The sequence below is a fragment of the Coenobita brevimanus genome, chromosome 39 (genome assembly GCF_032717465.1).
Source record: "Coenobita brevimanus isolate Jiangsu-jjx chromosome 39, ASM3271746v2, whole genome shotgun sequence".
Classification (NCBI taxonomy): Eukaryota; Metazoa; Arthropoda; class Malacostraca; order Decapoda; family Coenobitidae; genus Coenobita; species Coenobita brevimanus.
In genome coordinates, this window is record NC_136992.1 from 23,794,632 (window position 1) to 23,817,461 (window position 22,830).

Here is a 22,830-nt window from a genome sequence, read left to right on the forward strand (position 1 = left end):
TTGTCTTTAAAAATTTAATGTATCCAGGTATCTCAAAGTAAACAAATCTTGATTCTACCTTCCTCTTGGTTCAAATTTCTTTAACAGGGAAAAGTTTTCCATGCAGACACTATGCCTTAGGTTCGTTCTTAATTTCCATATCAATTATGGTTGTTATACTGTAGCTGTTGTAACCCCAAGCTCGTCTTGTAGTGAACCCTAAAGACAACAAGAAATCATCAGCTTCGACTGGTCACTACCTGAGGGATTTTGTTTAGGTTATATTGAAAGACTGTCTGTGTTGTAACAAAGTGGTGCATGTGGTTCAGTGTAGGCAAATTGGAATGTTTGTAAGTTGTATCTCATGTTGGCCACAACAAAGTCTGGTTAGATGTATGCAATGTCTCTCTTGGTAGGGTAGTTTCTGAGGGGTGTATGTCCAGTGGTGGGTCTTGAAGGATGCTATTTGGCTGAAGGTTAGGAATGGCTGTGGTGGCTATGTGTTTATGTACTTTATGTGTTTGTGAGTTATAGTGTTAGGTGGAAGAGGAGGATCATCCTAAGAAACTCTATACAATGTTTGGCAGTTATTCATCCTTGTTTCTTTGTGAATGAGAGTGATGCAACATGAAGTTAAAAGGGTACGATGGGTCTTGAGTTGAAGCAATGAACTGTGTACTTTTCTTTCATATGATCTTTGATTAGAAGGGCAGTATTTTTTATTCTTGATGTAAGTGAGGTATATTTGTGGCTTTGGTGCATCCTGTTTTAATTATTATTATTAAGGCTTTGTTTTACATTTTTCTAAGCTTACCTATATTTGTGTTTGTTTAGGCTTAGGCCTAGTTTAGGCTACCACAGTTTATGGCTGTTCTACCAAACTGCTTGTAAACAGTTTTCAGGGATTCTTTTTGTCGTCCAAAAGTTGTGCCTTTGAGTGTCTTCATGGCATCGAGTTTACAAGATGCCTTTGTCCTGATGTTACTTGCTCTGAGAAGAGGTCATATGTGTATCAAAAGTACCAGGTAAGTCCTATAATTACAGAATGTCTTTCCAGTGGAAATCGTTGGTTAAAGGGGGAAACATGTGAGTGAGTTTGAGGTTCGTGTCTATCTGGAATGAAGAGTGTGAAGCTTGATTTGGCTGGTGGAACAATCATTCTGTTTTGTCTTGGCCAGTTTTCTTGTGAGTGTATGTACTGTATAGTTCGAGCTGGGCTGCTGCTTGATGATATTTGGAGTGTTGTGATGCTGCTGCAAAGACAGTCATCGGCATAGGACAATACTTTTGCTGACTGGAAAGGGGCTGGCTAGTTGTGGCGGAAATGGTTGAATAGTGAGGGTGAAAGGAATAAGCCCTGGGGAATACCACTGAATAATATTCTGAATACTGACCTTTGGTTCTGGTAGAGTGCCTGGGCTTGTCTACCAGAAAGAAGCTGGCCAGCTATTGTTTATCATTTTCTTCCATGTTCATGTCCAGGATTGTATGAATTAGGATGTGATTTGGTAACCATATATCTGGGTGGAACCTGGTGGTCGAATGGGTTGGAGTGCTCTAACAAGAAAGAGTCTGTGGAGGTTTTCATCTGAGGAGTGGCTGGGGTTACTTCCACACATAATGCCACTCAGGGGCAACTGAAACTGGTAACCACTTGCCTCAAATGTCCGTACTGAGAAGCCTAGCCCCAGGCCCCAATGCTCCTGTATCTAAAAGAGGCAAACTGGGATTGGATGATGGATGAATAAATGTTTTGGTACTGTGTCAAACGCTTTACCAATGTCTATACTAGGATGGTTCATTATGGTGGCTGATTCTTGTTGAAGCCATCAACAATGAGTTGAATAAATTTGGGGAGATGGGTGATGGTTGAGTGCTTAGGTCAGAACCAATACTGGGAGTCAGAGAGAGAGAGATGTGGTGGTTGATTATCTTTAAAACTAACCCATGATTTTGGATGGTGTCCAAATTAGTGATACTGGTCTGTGTGACGCAGGACAGTTGGGTGGTTTTCCTGGTTTGAGTATGGGGATGATGGCTGCTTTCTCCCACATATCAGGTTTTTGGTTGAGAGTCCAGAAGTTGAAAACTGCAGTGAAGGCATTTACTGCTATGGGGCCAAGTGTATTCAGTGGATGATTGAAATCTAACCAGGACCTACTGTATTGGAATTCTGTTACATTTTTGGTCAACTGCTATACTTGCTGTGAGGAGAATGGAGCTGGAGTTTGTGTTTCCTTTATCTGAATTTTTGTGACGGCTACATTTTATGGATATGTGTTTTTGTGGTTTACTGAAGCAATGTACAGCATGCCCTCATTTTACAATGGGGATGAGTTTTTAAAAATCCATCATAAAACAATTTCTCATATGCCAAGTCCATTAAAATACAGAGTCAATAGGGATACATTATTAGCCAAAGGTCACCTACCCAACCATGTCTATATATAAGTTTCCAACTCATCTAAACTGGTAATTATTTCACTTCACTTCACATGGTGCTTGAACTCCAACACTATACATGTACAGTACAACTGTTCCATTACTGACAATAACAAACCCAGTAATGACCAAATTCAAAGGCCATCTTGGAGGAAACAAACGACTGTGAGCATTGGGAGAAATACAATGAAATGGTTTGGACATGTGGAGAGGATGGAGAACAAAAGACTAATGGGGAGAGTGTATGTAAGTGAGTGGAGGGGGGGAGAGGGAGGGGAAAATTGAAGATGTAATGGAGGGACGGAGTCGAGCGGCATATGCGAGAGGGACAGGTGAGCTGGGGGGAAGGCAGCAAAATGGCAGGGGACTGGGCACTATGGAGGCACTCTGTTTGTGGCCACCACTTATGGGATTAAGGCATCTAGCGACGGACAGAGATAGTATTTCCTATCTAACACTGATGACTGTGTAGTGGCTACAGTAAGACAAAACTGAAAACAATATATGAAACATGGCAGTCATGACATATTGTACCTGTACTGCACACTGTTAGAAAAAAGATGAACACATATTATGGGGTGATTCACTACTCTGAGGCTCCATAATAATGCCAGTGTCCTTAACATCGATGGGGGTTAGGTAACAGAGACACCCGAGTATGTTAAAAATCTACGGATATCTGCTGCCCTCCGTAAAAAACACCCCTGGAACACCCTTAACCCATTGGCTGCAGCAGCTGTGATGACAACGTACTGACTGTGCTCACTGCAGAGAAGTAGGAAAAAAAAGTGTGTTTTCAACTCGTGTTTTAACCCACTTAATGTTAATCTTGAGAGCTAAAAATTTGGTCAGGCAAACGACAATCTTTCTACTATCATTTGCAACAAACTGCATGTCCGTAGGCACTCTAAACATGGAGAACGATTTGAGAGAATACAAGGTGTGTTTTGACTGTCTGATGCAGGAAGTAGCCCAGGGAGATGGAAATTTCCACCAAACCACAAGATTTTTTCCATACAAAATAGGGTTACAGCCACGTTACCTCATCACAGTAATAGCAGTAACAATAAAAAATAAAACACTTCTAGCCAGTCTCCTATGATTTTGTTATGATATTCCAGTGTTTACATTAGACTTTAGCGAAACAGTAACAATGTGAGGAAAATCATTACAAACTTTATCAAACTTCGTAAATGACTTTTATTACCACTTATATAAAGCTTATTGATATAATGTCATGAGTCATTTCATAGCAAAGTTGCAGTTTGCAACCACAAAAATGTTCGCTAGCTAATGCGCTTAGCATCATGACTTCTCTGATTATCGCAAAAATATCACTAAATCACTTGTATGGAAGTTGTGTAGATTGGCTTGGGAAGAGGGAAGGGTTCCAGAGGACTGGAAATCAGGTATAATTGTTCCTCTGTACAAAGGAAAAGGGGAGAGAGAAGTATGTGGTAACCATAAGGGTATTTGCCTTCTTAGTGTGACTGGTAAGATATATGGTAGAATACTCATTGATAGGGTTAGGCATATGACAGAGGAGCTAGTTGGAGAAGAACAAGGGGGATTTAGGAAGGGAAAAGGGTGTGTAGATCAGATATTTGTTCTAAGATGTTTAGTGGAGAAGTATCTAGAGAAGGGAAGGAAAGTGTACGCTGCCTTCATGGACTTGGAGAAAGCTTATGACAGAATAGATAGGAAAGGTATGTGGAAGGTATTAAGAATATATGGAGTGGAGGGGAAATTGTTGAGTTCTGTGAAGAGTATGTACGAGGGAGCTAGGGCTACGGTGAGAGTGGATGGTGAGCTGAGTGAGTTCTTTGATCTCAATGTGGGACTGAAACAGGGGTGTGTAATGTCTCCATGGCTGTTTAATATATATATGGATGGGGTCGTAAAGGAGGTACAAGGTAGGGCAGTGGATGTGGGGGTGGCCCTAATGAATGAGGGTGAGATTTGGAAGCTTCCGGTGTTGCTGTTTGCTGATGATACAGTATTGTTGAGTGAAGATGAATGGGAGTTACAAGGTTTGGTGAATGAATTTGGGACAGTGTGTAGGAGGAGGAAGCTGAAAGTTAATGTAAACAAAATTAAAGTTATGGTGTTTGAGAGGAATGAAGTCACAGAGTGTGCAGTGAGGTTGGATGGTGAGGATATGGAGAATGTGAGTGCATTCAAGTACTTGGGTAGTGTGATGAGTAAGGATGGAACTTTGGGGGATGAAGTACGTGAAAGGGTACAGCAGGGAAGGAAGGTTGTTGGCACACTGAAAGCAGTGATGAGAAATAGGGAGGTGAGTATGGAAGTTAAGAAGTCACTGCATGATGGTATTGTGATCCCTACCCTGACGTATGGAAGCGAGGCGTGGACCTTGCAAGAGGGGAACAAGTCAAGAGTGAGAGCAGTGGAAATGAGTTACTTGAGAGGAGCATATGGAGTGACATGGAGGGACAGGTTGACGAATGAAGAAGTGAAGGAACGTTGTGGGGTAGATGTGGATGTGGTTGAAAAGATTAGGAGAAATACACTGAGGTGGTTTGGACATGTGGAGAGGATGGAGAATGAAAGACTGACTAAGAGGGTGTATGTAGGTGAGGTGGAGGGAGGGAGAGGGAGGGGTAGACTGAGGATGAGGTGGAGGGATGGAGTTGAGAGGTATATGAGGGAGGGGGGGGTGAGTTGGGGGGAGGGGAGTCAAATGGTGGGTGACAGAGTGACTTGGAGGCGTTTTGTCTGCAGCCACCCTTTGCGGGATTAGGGCGTCGGGCTATAGATAGATAGACAGATAGACTTGTATTTTATCACAGTACAGTAATTCACAATATAATATAACAGTTTCAGCCAAACTCGTATGATTTCAGCGAGATTTGGGTTTGTATTGCTTCGTATTATTTACAAGAGAGAGAGAGAGAGAAAGGAGAGAGAGAGAGAGAGAGAGGGGGGGGGAGGGGGGGGCAGCAAACCAGTTTAGACCAGTTCATTGAGGGTACATGGAGAAAAGAAATACTCCCAGCCCATCCTAACTTTTCCCCTGATGAATTAATGGCATTAATAAATGAAGTGGCCAAAAGAAAGAGTGTTATAATTGATTCACTGGATAATGCCATCACCAAAGCAGCCATGAACTGTGCCTGGGACAATGTTACATTGCAGTGAACAGTGTCAGTAGAGTTCAATGAGATAAAATGCTTTGGTGACTCTGGCCCCAATACTGTATCCACCTGCAGATATTTAAAACCGTTTATGTTATATCCACCCGTGGATATTTAAAACCATGTATGTTAAAAACGCGGATGTTAAGGATGACTTATTATTAATGGGAGGATACAAATGAAACACTTTATTTACAAATTTCAATCTACGTCACTCATGCACTGTATCTGAGAAACTCACTAACATTTGAGCTGAAAGAGAAATATGCCTGAGGTGAAATGCTGCTTCATAAATGTGACACTGAGTGGGCATCAGCTGGTCAACTGCACTGATCCAATGATCATGCAAAACTCAATTACTGTCCACATATTTCTAATACTCCCAATTTAATTACACATGTTCCCTACCTGTAAACAAGTGGGTTGGCAGAGGGTTAGTGCCCCTCCCAGGAAAACAACTGACTAAAAAGACAAACAAAATGCCTCGGACCAGGACAGATCAACAGGTAATGAACAAGGACAGGACAAAGGACATGGTACAGATTTCAACGTCGAACGTAAAGGGTGCAAATGATAAGGAGAAAGAAAGAATGATTGTCCAGGTGCTTGAGGGGTGCAAAAGTGGACATACTGTATGTGAACTGACGCGAATAAACAGAGAGGTGAGTGCTGAGAGAGTGGGAATGGAGATGGAATATATGTGCAGGAGTAGGTAGGAATGAGAGGGCAAAAGAGGGTGTATGTAATGTTTTTGAGCAAGAGATGAAAGGAGAATATATGACAGCATGGATCACTTGGTTTAATGATTCTATGGGTAAGACTGGGAGTAAGAAAAAACATGGGTGACTGTGTATATATGTGCCAACGAAAGACTGTGTGAGAAGAGTGAAAGAATAGTTCACAGCAAATGTGGAAGTGTCCAAGAAAAAGTTTGTGATGGCTGAGGGAGTGATTTTGATTGGAAATATGAATGAAAAAGTAAGGAATGTGAAGGTGGATGGAGTAGTTGGTGAGTGGGGTGTGCTGCAGCAATGGATGGGAATGGCAATGCTCTAGTGGACATTTGTGCAGGGAGGGGGTTCATGATAGCCAATAACCTCTCAAGACACAAAATGATCCACAGGTATATGTGGTGGGTAATGAGAAGGGTGGGTGGTGAACTAAATGAATGGCAGGCAATAATTTTATTATGGTGTGTGTGGATGTGAGAATGAGAAGGCATATATTGGATGCAAGAGCACATGGAGGTTGAGGGAGTGGACTTTCTAACCACCACTTGGTGGTGGTTAAAGTACTAATGCAATGGATAAACAGAAGGAGAGAAGGACAGGAGGAAGTAGTTCATACAAGAAGGGTTGTGTAGTTGCAAGAAGATGGAAAAAAAGCATAATATAAGAGAGAAGTGGAAGAGCAACTGGGTAAATATGATTTGGAGCAGATGGGGGAGGTGGAAGGTGTGTGCATGATGTTTACACAAGACATCTGTGCAGTCTGCAAGGTAGTGTATATAGTGAAGAGAATGAGGGTGCAAGGAACAGCATGGTGGAATGAAACGGTGAGATGAAAGCATATAGTGATTGAAAGGCTTGAAGTTGAGAGACGGAAGAGAGAGTTATATGTACAGAGGAAGTGAAAAATGAAAAGATTAGTATGAGAGAGTAAGTAGGCAGCAGACAAGGAATTTCGAAGGAATATGAGTGTTAGGTGGAAAGAATGTAAGAAAACATTCTGGAAGGAGGTAAAGAGAGTTAGACGGTGATAAAGAAGTTAGTAGGGGAGTGAGAGATAAAAATGGTATATTGATTGTGGAGAAGAGAGAAAAAGCGTGCAGATGGAGAGAACACTTTAAGGAATTGCCAACATAACACAGAGAGTGAAAGTAATGCATGTATAAGTGGCTGGGGAATGGCTGGGAGATGGAGGGAAGTGAGAAGGGAGGAAGAAATCAGTAGGATGGAAATAATGGAAGCTATAAAGAAAGTCAAAATGGAGAAAGTTCCGGGAATTGATGGAACGCGTAGAGAAATGATGAAGCATGGGTGAGAGACAGTTGTAGAATGGATATGAAAGATGTGCAGATTGGCCTGGGAGGAAGGCAGAGTCACAGAGGATTGGAGGTCGGGTACAATTATTCCCCTGTACAAAGGAAAAGGAAAAAAAAGAGTGTGTGACAATCATAGGGACACTTGCCTTCTTAGAGTAATACGAAAAGTATATAGTAGGATACTTATTGACAGAGTTTGGGAAAGAACAGAGGAATTAGTCCAAGAAGAGCAGGGAGGTTTTAGGATGGGAACAGGTTGTGTAGATCAAATATTCATCCTTAGGTCTTTAGTGGAAAAGTTCCTAGAGAAGGGAAAGAAGCTGTATGCGGTCTTCATGGATTTGGAGAAAGCATATGAGAGTGGATAGACAAGGAATGTGGAAAATACTAAGAATATATGGAGTATTTGGGAAGCTGTTGAATGCCATGAAGAGTATGTATGTGGGTGATGAGGCTGCAGTGCATGTGGATGGTGAACTGAGTGAATTTTTCTATCTGAATGTTAACTCAAAAAGGTTGTGTCATGTCTCCATAGCTGTTGAATATGTATATGGATGGAGTTATTACAGACATACAAGGTAGGGCAGCAGATGTTAAAGTGGCCATAATGAGAGAAGGAAGGATGTGGAAACTTCCTGTCTTGTTGTTTGCAGATGATACTGTACTGTTACATGATGACGATGGGGAACTGCAAGGCTTGATGAATGAGTTTGGAAGAGTGTGTTAGCAGTGGAATCAAAAGGTGAATGGAGGGAAGAGTAAAGTTATGGTCTTCAAGAGAAATGATGTCACTGAATGCACAGTGAGGTTGGATGATGAAAAAATGGTAAATGTGAGTGCATTTATGTACTGTACTGTACTTGGGTAGTGTGATGAGTAAGGCTGAAAGTTTGGAGGATAAAATGCTTGAAAGGGTACAACAGGGAAGAAAGGTTGCTGGTTCTTTGAAAGCAGTGATAAGAAATAGGGAAGTGAGCACGGAGGTAAAAAAGTCGCTGAATGATCGTATTATGACACCGACTGTAATGTATGGAAGTGAAGTTTGGATCATCTTGGAAGGACAAGTCAAGAGTGAGAGCAGTGGAAATGAGTTATTTGAGAGGACCATATAGAGTTACATGGAGAGACAGACTGACAAATGAGGAAGTGAAGGAGTGTTGTGGTGTGGATGTGAATGTGGCGGAAAGCATTAGGAGAAAAATATTGAGGTGGTCTGACCATGTGGAGAGGATGAAGAGTAAGAGACTAATGAGGAGAGTGTATGTGAGTGAGGTGGAAGGGGGGAGAAGGAGGAGGAGGCCGAGATAGAGATGGAAGGATGGAGTGAAGAGGTAAGTGAGAGAGGGGGTTTGAGCTGGGGGGAGGTCAGCAAAATGGCAGGGGACAGGGCGACATCGATGCAATTTGTTTGTGGCCAACCCTTATGAGTTTAAGGCATCTGGCAACAGATAGATAGACTAACTGATTTTTTCCCAGTTGCGGGGCGCGACCTTAAGGAATAGGATTTATAAACAAGCCAAGAACACTTGAATAGCTAAAAGAAAACATTATAAGAGAGAAAGAAGCCATTTCAGTGGCTAAGATGCACTGAAAGTTTCTTCACCTGAAACATACAAGTCAATTAAATTCAAATGCTGCAGGAGCACTCTTTTGAACTGTGGTAACTGTCTATAACTTGTAATGAAGAAAGTGAGTATAAAATTTCATTTAAATAGATTCATTATTAATAGAAATACAAGGTCTGTTCAGACAGTATCCAGCCTTCAGCACTAGCTAACCTGTTCACCTAGGACACTAATGCCCCACAAAGTAGGTCCCTTCTGACTTGACATATGTAGCCCAGCGTTCTTTCCACTGCCTGAAACATTTTTCAAAGTCAGTTTTTGGTATTTCCTCCCGGTGTTTCATCACATTCATCATGATCTCTTCTCTTGCCCCAGATCAGGAACCCTCCAGCAGAGTTCTGAGTTTGGGGAATAACCAAAGTTGCAAGGAGCCATGTCTGGTGACTAAGGAGCCTGCCGGACCTGCGGGACCTTGTGCTTGGCCAAAAATTCCTGAGTCAGTCAAAAAGAATGAGCAGGGGCATTGTAATAGTCAGCTCCATCTTGCTGCTTTCCAAAGCTCTGGTCTTTCCACCGAACTACTTCACGGAATTGACGAATAACGTTGAGGAGGTAACGTTCATTGACTGTTTGACCATCTGGTGCAAATTCATGAAGCACATCATGGTAGTCCAAAAAAAAAAATGTACTGTCAATGTGCATTTCATCATGCTGTGAACCTGTTGTGCTCTTTTTGGTAAAGCCATATTTCCATTGGCACGATTGTGCTTTGGTTTCTGAATCGTACAGACATACACAAGTCTCATCCCAGTGATAACAGCCTTCACAAAGTCTGGATCACGATTAGCAAACTCTAACATGTCTTCAGCAACGTTCATCCAAGAAAAGAGATCATGACGAATGCGACGAAGCACCTGCAGGATATACCAAAAACCGACTTTAAAAAATGTTTCAGGCAGTGGAAAGAACATTGGGTTATGCAGGTCAAGTCAGAAGGGGCCTACTTTGAGAGGGATTGGTGTCCTAGTTCAACAGGTTAGCTATTTATTTTTTTAGTGTCTAAGGTTGGATTCTTCCGAACACACTTCTTACTAAAGTTGCCTCAGAATAGCGAACCACCCAGTATCTCATCTGAAAGTCAACTGTCAGGATTATACTATCTATCTATCTATTGCCAGACGCCTTAATCCTGTAAGGGGTGGCCACAAACAAATCGCCTCCATGTCGCCTGGCCCCCGCCATTTCATTACCCTGCTCCCAGCTTACACCCCCTCTCTCATATACCTCTCCACCCCATCCCTTCATCTCATCCCTGGCTTCCCCCTCCCTCTCCCCCCCTCCAACTCATTCACATACACTCTCCACATGTCCAAACCACCTCAATGTGTTTCTCCTAATGCTTCCTATCACATCAACATCCACACCACAACAATCCTTCACTTCCTCATTTGTCAATCTGCCTCTCCATGGGACTCCACATGCTCCTCTCAAATAACTCATTTCCACTGCTCTCACTCTTGACTTCTGTCCTTCCAACAATGTCCAAGCTTCACTTCCATAAGTTAGAGTTGGTATCACAATACTGTCATGTAGTAACTTTTTTACTTCCATGCTCACTTCCCTGTTTATTATCACTGCTTTAAAAAAAACAGCAACCTTTCTTCCTTGTTGTACCCTTTCAAGCACTTCACCCTATAAACTTCCATCCTTCCTCATCACACTACCCAAGTACTTAAACACACTCACATTTTCCATTTCCTCCTCATCCAACCTCACTGTATATTCACTGACTTCAACTCTCTTGAAGAACATAATTTTACTCTTTCCTACATTCACCTTTAGATTCCGTTTCTTACGCACACTCCCAAACTCATTCACCAAGCCTTGCAGCTCCCCTTCGTCTTCACTAAACAACACAGTATCATCTGCAAACAACAGCACAGGGAGTTTCCAAACACTGCCCTCTCTCATTAGGGCCACTCCAAAATCCACTGTCCTACCTTGTACCTCTTTTATAACCCCATCCGTATACAGATTGAACAACCATGGAGACATGACACATCCCTGTTTCAATTCAACCTTCAAAGAGAAAAATTCACTCAGTTCACTATCCACATGCACTGCAGCCTTAGCACCCTCATACATACTCTTCATGGCATTCAACAACGTCCCATCTACTCCATATACTGTATTCTTAATACTTTGCACATTCCTTGTTTATCTACCCTGTCATATGCTTTCTCCAAATCCAAGAAGGCCACATATAACTTCTTTCCTTTCTCTAGAAACTTTTCCACAAAAGGTCTAAGAATGAATATCTGATCAACACAACCTCTTCCCTTCCTAAAACGTCCTTGTTCTTCAACTAATTCCTCTGTTATATCCCTAACTCTGTCAATAAGTATCCTGCCATATACTTTTCTTATTACACTAAGAAGACAAATGCCTCTGTGATTACCACATACTTCTTTTTCCCCTTTTTCCTTTGTACACAGGGAATAATTATACATGACTTCCAATCCTTCAGGACTCTAACTTCCTCCCAGGCCAATCTGCACAGCTTCCACAACCATTCTACTACTATCTCTCACCCATGTTTCAGTATTTCACCACACACTCCATCAATTCCTGGGGCTTTCCCCATTTTAACTTTCTTCATTGATTCCACAACTTCCATCCTACCGATTTCTTCCTCATTTTTCACATCCCTCCATCTCCCAGCCATTCCCCAGTCACTTATACTCGCATTACTTTCATTCTCTATGTTCAACAATTCGTTAAAATGTTCTCTCCATCTCGTCACTTTTTCTCCCTTCTCCATTAATAATCTACCATTTTTATTTTTCGCTCCCCAACTAACTTCCTTGGCACCTTGTCTAAATCTCTTTACCTCTTTCCAGAACATTTTCTTTCGCTTCCTCCACTTTACACTCAAATTCCTTCCAAATTCCTCATTCACTCTCTTCTTAACTCTCTCTTACTAATCTTTTCACTTCTCTCTTCCTCTCTACATACAACTCTCTCTTCCTTCCCTCAACTTCTTCCACGCCTGTTTCTCATCCACCCATCATATGTTTTCTTCTTTTGTGCCACAGCCTCTCTCACCTCTTCATTCCACTATGCTGTTATCTGCACCCCCTTGCATCTAAAACTAAACATAGCTACATTATATCAGATAAATGACAACTGCCAAGTAAATGCACAATAAACTACAAAACACACTGAGGTGGTTTGGCTATGTGGAGAGGATGGAGGGTGAAAGACTGACGAAGAGAGTGTATGTGAGTGAAGTGGAGGGGGTAAGAGGGAGGGGGAGGCTGAGGATGAGATGGAGGGATGGGGTGGAGAGGTATATGAGAGAGGGAGGTGTGAGTTGGGAGCAGGGCAGTGAAATGGCGGGGGACAGGGCGACTTGGAGGCGATTTGTTTGTGGCCACCCCAAACGGGATTGAGGCGTCTGGCAATAGAGAGACAGATAGAACTACAAAATGGTTTTCCTACTGAAAATTCCAATGATGTTTACCAAACTAATTTGTCAGTATTCCCCAATTTACAGTACCAGGTGCAGGTGAAATGCTGTGAGATTTTTAAACTCATCCCTTACTAATAACTAGTACAGTACTGTCTGCACACACAGAGGGAAAAAATGAACACATCACTTCACCTGGAAGATGACAGATATGAAGTACTGCAGTCAGTAAGAGAAAAACAGAATATACATTATTCACCTGAAAGACAACTGCTAGGAAGTTGTGGAGGGAAACAAGAAGTGTGTCCTGCCACTGGCGTGTGAAGTACATGGCAAAGGATGGATTCTCCTCAGCTCCCTTCAGGTATGGCAAAACTGTAACATACCACAAGCACAGTTTACCCACTGATTCTGATGACATAATTTTTCTGTTATCTGAATGATGAAAAGACAACATTTAATCTCTCCAATCTGGAAAGCTTCTCCTCAACCAAATAAAACAATCTAGTGGTAGTAGGCACAAAAAATGTGAGACATCCTTGAGCTGAATGGGCTAACCCCTTCAATCCAGTATCATAACTTGTTTATTCCTACTACATTCAGACGATTTTATTTCAATTTACGAATGGCCTGTCGGATCAAAAGGGTTAATGAAGACAGGTAACACCTTGCATTTTGTGATGCTTTGATTTACTTCTGCTGTTTTCATGTGATTTTATTAAATTTAGGAGGGGCCAACCACAATGAAGGAGTTAATGAAGACTTTACGTAACTCCTAAAGTTTGAGAAATACTTTCTATGCTGAACAAAATCAACTGGATGAAAAAATATCTATCTATCTAACTATCTAACTATCTATGTCTGTCTCTCTCTCTCTCTCTCTCTCTATATATATATATACAGTCAATCCTCGTAAATTGTGGCAATTTGGGTCTGGACCACTGCCGTGATTTATGCATTCCGTGATTTATGAATAATAACTCTTATGTGAAAAATCAATTTGGGTCTGGACCTTGGCCAACTCGCTCCCACAACACCCTACCTACACCTATCTAGGCACCATCAAACACAATCATACAAATTTAGGAATATTCAGTGCATGTATTAAGGGATCTCACCTTAATCCTATGACGAAATTGCTTAAGTGAATGGAGTGGGGTGGTGTTGAGAACAACTTAGAACCTCTCAGCACTTGTTCTTCCCAAACTCTTTCACTAGCTCCCCTCTCAACACGACAAATCAGCTCCAAACGTTGACTGTACGACAACTGTGGCAGCTTCTTGATGCCATACTGCTTAAAGCGCATCATTGGGAAGTTGGGAGGGGCCATGGCAGGTAGGAGGCGGGGGAAAGTTGCACAAAAAAGGCAGGTAATTCTCGTACTCCACAGCAACGGTCTGTAGAACAACAACAACATGGCGGCATTAGTATGCACATATGCCACCAGGGACGCGCGGCGATTAGTTGTTGGGTCACGATTTTCAGTTTGAATGCCACGGTTTACGGTTCTCCTCGGAAAAGGCCCACTTGGGTGCCTAGATGCACAATTTTCGTGACTTAGCAGTGATTTAAGGTTGCCGGCAGTCTGACGGCCACCTTGCCGTGATTTACGAATCCGTGATTTATGAACACGCGATTTATGAGGATTGAGTGTATATACAGTACATATATATATATATATATATATATATATATATATATATAAAAGTGCTGCATTATTTGTTTGTTAGTTTGTTTGTTTGTCCTTCAATCACTCCCAAACCTAGGGCCAGAGCCCCCCCCAGAGTCATATATATTCTGAATTAGGGTGACCTAAGGATGGTTTTAAGGGGGTCAAAATTCAGATCTGGGTAATCTGAGGTCACCGGTAGAGTGTCTGCCTTTTTGGCCCAAGCAACACCGGGTACCCTTGCAGCCCAATTTTTGGCATGAAGACTCACATGACGTCCAGTTCAGACACAGGCTATGTAAGGTTGACCCCTGGGGTCATTTGAGATCAATAGTTGGAGGCTATTTGAGGTCACATATTTGAGGTCACCGGTAATACAGTCACTACTCGTTATACATTGATCCGGTATACGATAATTTGCTACAACGATAACAGAAAAGTTCCACCCCAAAATCCAATTTACGATGAATTTCCCGCTAAAACGATTTTGCCCTCGGAAAATTTCGTACGAAGTGCCAGGCACACGCAAGGTGACCGTCGCTTTTCTCAGGCAAGATGGCAGCCCCAGCGTGCAGAGCATTGTTTTGGTTCAGTTGCGGTCCTGCCACTCCTTCAAAGCCCTGTCTTTTCCACTCATTCACGTGTGCCCCCCTGCTATTGTCACCTCTCAGCCAAGCATCGTGCTACAGCAGGCCTATTCATTGTGTAGCATTAGGCCAATGTTGCGCAAGGGTGATTGTTGTGTTGTTGCAACAATTTACTGTACGTAAGTAACGCTGCCTGTATTGGTGTGATAGTGTTTGATTTGGTCTTGGAAACGACTTGGACTGACACAGGAAGTGATTAAGATGGGTTGTCATTTTTCAGTCCTGGGTAGGTGACTTTGGGATGTTGAGTTGACGTAACCCCCCTTTTATAATGTATTTCAATCTACCGATTAATGATAAACTCGTTATATGTTAAGGTATGATCTGAAGTAACCCAATCATAAAACGAGTAGTGACTGTACACACTCGAACGACTGGATCCAGCAGCCCAATTTTTGGCATGGAGACTCACACAACCTCCAGTTCGGACATAGACTGTGTGAGGTTGAACTCCAAACTCATGCAGCGACTTCACTTCTCTCAAAGACCATAAGTTTACTCTTCCCTACATTCACCTTTAAATTTTGTTTCTTACACACTCTCCCAAACTCATTCACGAAGCCTTGCAGTTCCCCTTCGTCATCACTTAACAACACAGAATCATCAGCAAACAACAGTACAGAGAGTTTCCACACACTGCCCTCTCTCATTAATGCCACTTCAACATCCACTGGCCTACCTTGTATTTCTTTTATAACCTCATCCATATTGTATACAGACTGAACAACCATGGAGACATGACACATCCCTGTTTCAATCCAACCTTCAAATAGAAAAATTCACTCAGTTCATTGTCCACACGTACTGCAGCCTTCGCACCCTCACAGATACGCTTCACGGCATTCAACAGCTTCCCATTTACTCCCCTTATTCTTAATACTTTCCACAATCCTTGTCTATCCACCCTGTCATATCCTTTCTCCAGATCCATGAAGGCTGCATACAACTTCTTTCCCTTCTCTAGAAACTCTTCCATTAAAGACCTATGGATGAATATCTGATCTACACAGCCTCTTCCATTCCTAAAACCTTCCTTGTTCTTCTCCAACTATGGTAGGACAAATCTAAACTGGCGGCTAGGGTGGGGCACGAAGCTCTGTAGTGTTGCCACGTTTTCCATACGCACGGTCCCCCCCCCCCCCTCTCTCTCTCTCTCCTGGGGGAGATGTGCATCACCCTGAGGAATTTTGTTTCTTTCATGAGTGACTTATAAACTTATGCTTTCATTTCTTTATTTTTTATTATATCTAATTACCTAATTACTGTATATTTAAAAATATTTATTATTGTTTTTACATATGTCGTCAGATGACCTTGCTGGTGCGGCACCATGATTTTTAATTCAATCACTCTCTCCCTCCTTCCTCCCCTCCCTTCCTCCATCCCTCAACACCTCCTCTGGCCTGCCTTCCTCCCCCCCTCTTCTCTCTCTCTCATCTATGGTGTTTTAGGATACATTTTGGTTATTTTCTTTAACATTATATTGTACATGTTGTAAATTTGACTTTATTTCCACACCACCCAGGAGGTAAGGACACAAAGGAAAGTGACACGAGGAGGCTCTCGGGTTAGTCTGGGTCTGTGTGAGTGTTGCCGCTCACGAGGGTTTAATGAATTATTTTTTCTTTTACTAAGAAATTGGCATATTTTTACTTATATTCCTATACATTATGTTATAATCATAATTGTGACATTATTACCCACCCCAGAAATACAATAAAAGCCAATAAAAGTGACTACCTTTTTTTTATCAACACTGTAAAATATTTATGCCACATTTCTGTATTGCAGTATAAATATTTCATGCATAATAAGTTTACTCTTCTTTCATATATTATAATACACACGTTAACATTGTATTCATATGTGTTTTTCGTATTTGTGATGCCTTTTACATATAAAACAGCCGTTTCACATTGCAGGTTTGGGAAACATAGCAACACTGTACAGAGGGTCGCGCCACACCCTAGCCGCCAGTTTAGATTTGTACCACCATAAGTGCTCTGTTATTTCCCTAACTCACTTGCTGTAATGCTGCTTTGAGTATCTGCCCTTTCCTCTCATCCTTCCTTTCTCTTCTGTCTTTCTTTCCTTCATTCTTTCCACATCCTTCTGCCTACAAGTGACTTTACACTCCCTCTCATGTCTTTCTTTCCTTCACTCTTTCCTATTCCTTTTGTCTATGGGTGACCCTACACTGAGTGACAAGCCAAATGGTTTCCTGGAAACCAGGAAACCATTTACCACCCTGGGTGGTAACCATATAACCAAATTATGGTGCCTGGTGGTTTAGTGGGTAATTAAGGCGCTCCAATCGGATTGAGCCTCTGCAATTAATAAACAAAGGATGGTTGGGGATTAATGTTCATGTAATGCCACTCAGGGATGAGTGAGGCTGGTCACTCTCATCTTAAATGTCAGGACCAACTTGCCTAGCCCCGGGTTCCTCCACTCCTCGTGGGGCGGCGTAGGATTGGATGATGGATGAATGGATGGAATTTCCCTAACTCTGTCAATAAGTATCCTACCATATACTTTTCCTATTACACTAAGAAGGCAAATGCCCCTATGATACCACACACTTCTTTTTCCCCCTTTCCTTTTGTATAGGGGAATAATTATAAATGACTTCCAATCCTCCTGGACTTTACCTTCTTCCCAGGCCAATCCGCACATCTTCCACATCCATTCTACTATTATCTCTCCCCCCATGCTTTGGCATTTCATCACGCACTCCATCAATTCCTCGGGCTTTCCCCATTTTGACCTTCTTCATTGCTTCCACAACTTGCATCCTACTGATTTCTTCCTCTCTTCTCACATCCCTCCTTCTCCTAACCATTCCCCAGCCACTTGTATTCACATTACTTTCATTCTCTATGTTCAAGAATTCCTTGAAGTGTTCTCTCGATCCGCTCACATTTTCTCCCTTCTCCACTAGTAATCTACCATTTTTATCTTTCATTCCCCAACTAACTTCTTTAACACCCTGTCTAACTCTCTTTACCTCTTTTCAGAACAATTTCTTACATTCCCTCCACTTTACATTCAAATTACTTCCAAATTCCTCATCCACTCTCTTTTTACTCTCTATTACTAACCTTTTCACCTCTCTTCCTCTCTACATATAACTCTCTCTTCTGTCTCTCAACTTCCTCTACACTCCTGTTTCTGATCCACTCACTACATGTTTTCTTCTTTTGTGCCACAGCCTGTCTCACCTCTTCATTCCACCATGCTGTTCCTTGCACCCTCCCTCATCTTCTCTTCACCTCACACACCATCTCACATGCTGCACGAATTTCTTCTGTGAATATCTTGCACACACATTCCATGTTCCCCATCTGCTCCAAGTCATATTTACCCAATCGCTCCTCCACTTCTCTCTTATATTCTGCCTTTTTTCCATCCTCTTGTAGCATTTCCATCCTCCTTGTAAGAACTACTTCCTCCTGTCCTTCCCTTCTTCTATCCCCCCACTACATTTCAGCCTTGACTTTCACCACCACGAAGTGGTGGTCAGAAAGTCCACTCCCCCATCCTCTATATACCCTTGCATCCATAACACACCTTCTCACTCTATCATCCACACTCACATAATCAATCATTGCCTTAGACATTAATGAATATATAACCTATGGGGAAGCATCAACAAGAGGATACTGCAAAAAACTACATAAAAAGGGAGGTGAAAAAGACGTAAGAAAATTCAGTTTCCCAAACAGGGTAATAGATCAGTGGACTGCACTACTGAATGAAATAGTGTGTGCCAAAACAATTCATAAATTTATGGATATGTATGATAAAAGTGAGCATGGAAGTGAAAAAGTTACTACATGACAGTATTGTGATACCAACTCTAATGTACGGAAGTGAAGCTTGGACGTTGTTGGAAGGACACGAGTCAAGAGTGAAAGCAGTGGAAATGAGTTATTTAAGAGGAGCCTGTGGAGTCACATGGAGAGACAGGCTGACGAATGAGGAAATAAAGGAGCGTTGTGGTGTGGATGTGGATGTGATAGGAAGCGTTATGAGGAACGCATTTAGGTGGTTTGGCCATGTGGAGAGGATGGAGGGTGAAAGACTGACAAAGAGAGTGTATGTGAGGGAGGTGGAGGGGGGGAGAGGGAGGGGGAGGCTGAGGATGAGATGGAGGGATGGGGTGGAGAGGTATATGAGAGAGGGGGGTGTTAGTTGGCAGCAGGGCAGTGAAATGGCGGGGGACAGGGAGACTTGGAGGCGATTTGTTTGTGGCCACCCCAAACGGGATTGAGGCGTCTGGCAATAGATAGATAGATAGATAGATGATAAAAGTGATTTAATACATGGGACAGTATGAGCTTGACTCATTCCTGTTAAGATACAATTAGGTAAGAACACGCACACATGCATGCACAAACAATTGGAGAGGTAACAACAGAACAAAGGAAGAATATAAAAGAACTAGAAATGATTACACACGAATGCATAGAGAGGAAGCAAGGACTTTTGATGAAGGTATAATAGACAAATGTAAGGATGAACCCAAACTGTTTTATAGATTTGTCAATGGCAAACTGAAACAAAAGGAAGGAATTACCAAACTGAAAGTAGAAGGAGAGGTCTATAAGGCCCTATTCACACTACAGGGATGGTCACGTTCCAGTCACGCTCCACTCTCACTCCGCTCATGGTCCTGGTGCATTCACACGTCTGGTCTGCTCTCACTTCGTTCACGGTCCCGTCATCCCCTTTCCCTCAACTGAAGTGCCACCACCATTGACGGAGGATGTGACTTTTCACGAGTCACACATTTTCCGTCAGTGGTCATTAGATATTTTATTTCAGGAGAGAGAGAGAGAAAGAGAAAGAGAGGGAGAGAACACTCGCAGCAAAAGAGACAAATAGTTTCGTTGTAAACTCTGTAACACAACCAAGTTGACAAACGCTTATAATACGGGTGATTTCTTGTGTCTTTTGGGAACAGTTAAATGAACGGTATCAGTGTCTATCCTGCCTCACTTACTATATTCATTTCCTACTCCCACTGCCACACCCACGCCCACACCAGCATACTGAGCTGTCCACACAACACACGATATTGTCAGGCGAGTTTCCAGTGTAGCACTACAGGTCCGCCCTGAATGATATTTCGTACTCACTGTGGTTTTAGAGATTCCGCAGGGCCTCTCCCTTAGCAATTTATTCTGCATATGACACCTCGGTATTGATTAGTTTTTTATTTATGTAAACTATGCCCATATTATAAAGAAATAATTTACATACAAGAGAAAGCTATGGGGTAATGTTCAAAATAAATGGCTAAGGAAGAGTGTAAGGAAGACTACTTCGCAGCTAGATGTACTCGTAAAACAGGAATCTCTCTCTCTCTCTCTCTCTCTCTCTATCTATCTTTTCAAGAGACTCAGAGCAGCAGTACCCATCCCTATGGGGGCTGAATTAAGACTGGAGCAGAGCGAGACTGTGGCAGGTGTTTACACTGTCGGTTCGCTCCGCTCACAGTCCACTCTCGCTCCGGTCAAAATATCTTTCGAATGGATCATGAGCGCAGCGAGAGCGGAGTGTTCCTTGACCGTTACTGCCAGTGTGAATGCTTCCGCTGAAATGCATGTAATGATACTTGACTGGACCATGAGCGGAGCGCGACCGTCCCTATAGTGTGAATTGGGCCTAAAGATGTGGCAATGCAAGCAGAAATAATGAACAAACGTTTCCAGTCAGTTTTCACTAATGAAAGTGAGTTTGTGGAAGGGGAGGGAGTGACTAGAAATGTAGTGATAAAAGATATAAAAGTGGAAGTACAGAAAGTGTATAAATTACTGGAAACTATAGGTGTGAGGAAAGCCCCAGGACCTGATGGAATCTCTAATTGGGTGCTGAAGGAATGCAGAAAACAACTGGCGGATAAGATTCATGGTTTAATTGTGTGTTCTCTGGAAGAGGGGAAAGTGCCTCAAGAATGGAAGAGGGCAAATGTGGTACCAATTTATAAGGGAGGAAACAGGGAAGAACCCCTGAATTATAGACCAGTGTCCCTAACCAGCATGGTTGCAAAATTGTGCGAGAGAATTCTGAAAGATAGTTGGATAAAATATCTGGAAGAGATGAATATTTTGGCTGAAAGGCAGTTTGGATTTAGAAGTGGAATGTCATGTGTTTCCAACTTGTTGAGTTTTTACTCAAGAGTGATTGATGTGCTACAGGATAGAGATGGTTGGATGGATTGAGTGTATTTAGATTTGGAGAAAGCCTTCGACAAGGTACCTCATAAGAAACTAATGTGGAAACCAGAGCATATAGGAGGACTGAAGGGGAACCTCCTGGAATGAATGAGAGACTTTTTGAGAGACAGACAAATGAGGACAGTAATAAAGGATAGGATGTCTGGATGGAGGGAAGTAACAAGTGGAGTCCCACAGGGCTCGGTGTTGGCGCCAGTAATGTTCCTGATTTATGTAAATGATATGGAACATGCAGTGAACAGTTATGCAAGTCTGTTTGCTGATGCTGCAAAGATCTTGAGGAAGGCAGAGGTTGAGGGGGACTGGAAAATGCTACAGGAGGATCTGGATAGGATACACGATTGGAGCCGGATGTGGGAAATGAAATTTAATGCAAAGAATGTAAAATATTGGAAATGGGTAAAAGTACCAAGAGGCCATCACTGAATTATTTGATAGGTAATGAACCAATTACAAAAGCGAGAGAAGAGAAAGATTCGGGAATGCTGGTCCAGGACAGTCTGTCACCTGAAAAACACATTAACAAGGCAGTTAGAGAGACGTATAAACTCCTGACTAATATAAGAGTTGCTTTTAATTATATGGATGAGGAGATCATGAAAAAATTGATAGTGGCCATGATTCGCCCCAGGTTAGAATATGCAGCAGTAGTGTGGTCCCCACACAAAAAGAAAGTTATAAACAAGATTGAGAGAATACAAAGAACAGCAATCAAGATGGTCCCCAGTCTGGCAGATCTGTCATATAGAGAAAGGTTGGAAAAAAGCTGGATTTGCCTTCCCTAGAAGAAAGGAGAAAGAGAGGAGACATGATTGCAGTGTTCAGGACCATGGTGGCAGTAGATAAAATTGACAAAGAAGATCTGTTTTTATGGGATAAGAGAGTAACAAGAGGACATAGAATGAAACTGAAGAAACCAAGCTGCTTGAAGGATATCAAGAAATATAGTTTTCCTTATAGAAGAACAGACCTGTGGAATAGCCTAGACATAGAGACCGTCCAGTCTAAAAACTTAAACGAGTTTAAGGTTAAATTCGACTTATTGAGAAACAGAAACGGGACCCCACGAGCATAGCTCATTTCCTGTATATCACAATTAGGTAAATACACACACACACACATACACACACACAGTCACTTTTAAATAATACAGATGCTTTCATAGTACAGGTATGGTATCATCAATGTTGGTATATCAGCTTGTGGTTGGACACCAGCCATCAAAAGCTCTCCACTAGGGGGTTCTGTCAAATACAACTTATTTTTTTTTTTTTTAATGTGCTCGACTCTGGGCATAGGCTTCTCAGCCTACTCCCAAGGCCCAATAGTCCTCCTACATATTGTACACCTCTATATGTCACCACTTCGGCGCTAACACCCACTGTCCATATTGAATACATGCTAGAGCTGTCTCATACAGGACTGGTGTATTGGTATTAGCAGAGGTATTTTTACGACACATTGGCGGGTCTTCTGGTAGATCGGTAAAGTCTGCCGTGATGAATTCAAATCCTTAAACTGCTCCCTGCCCCAGCGGTGATTTAAACCTGGATCCGGTAGGACCACAAGCCACCTCTCTACTGATTGAGCCACAGTTTCCCCCAGCCACAGCTTCCCC

The 22,830-nt window shown here is 42.2% G+C and overlaps 1 protein-coding gene across 1 annotated transcript in view; it reads right to left on the reverse strand.

Annotated features, from left to right (window-relative positions):
- LOC145396869 (WD repeat-containing protein 91) overlaps positions 1-22,830 on the reverse strand; it is a 386,076-nt gene that overhangs the window by 291,559 nt on the left and 71,687 nt on the right. Inside the window, 1 exon segment of the mRNA XM_080270157.1 lies at positions 12,914-13,029. Within this exon segment, the coding sequence (XP_080126283.1) occupies positions 12,914-13,029 (116 nt within the window).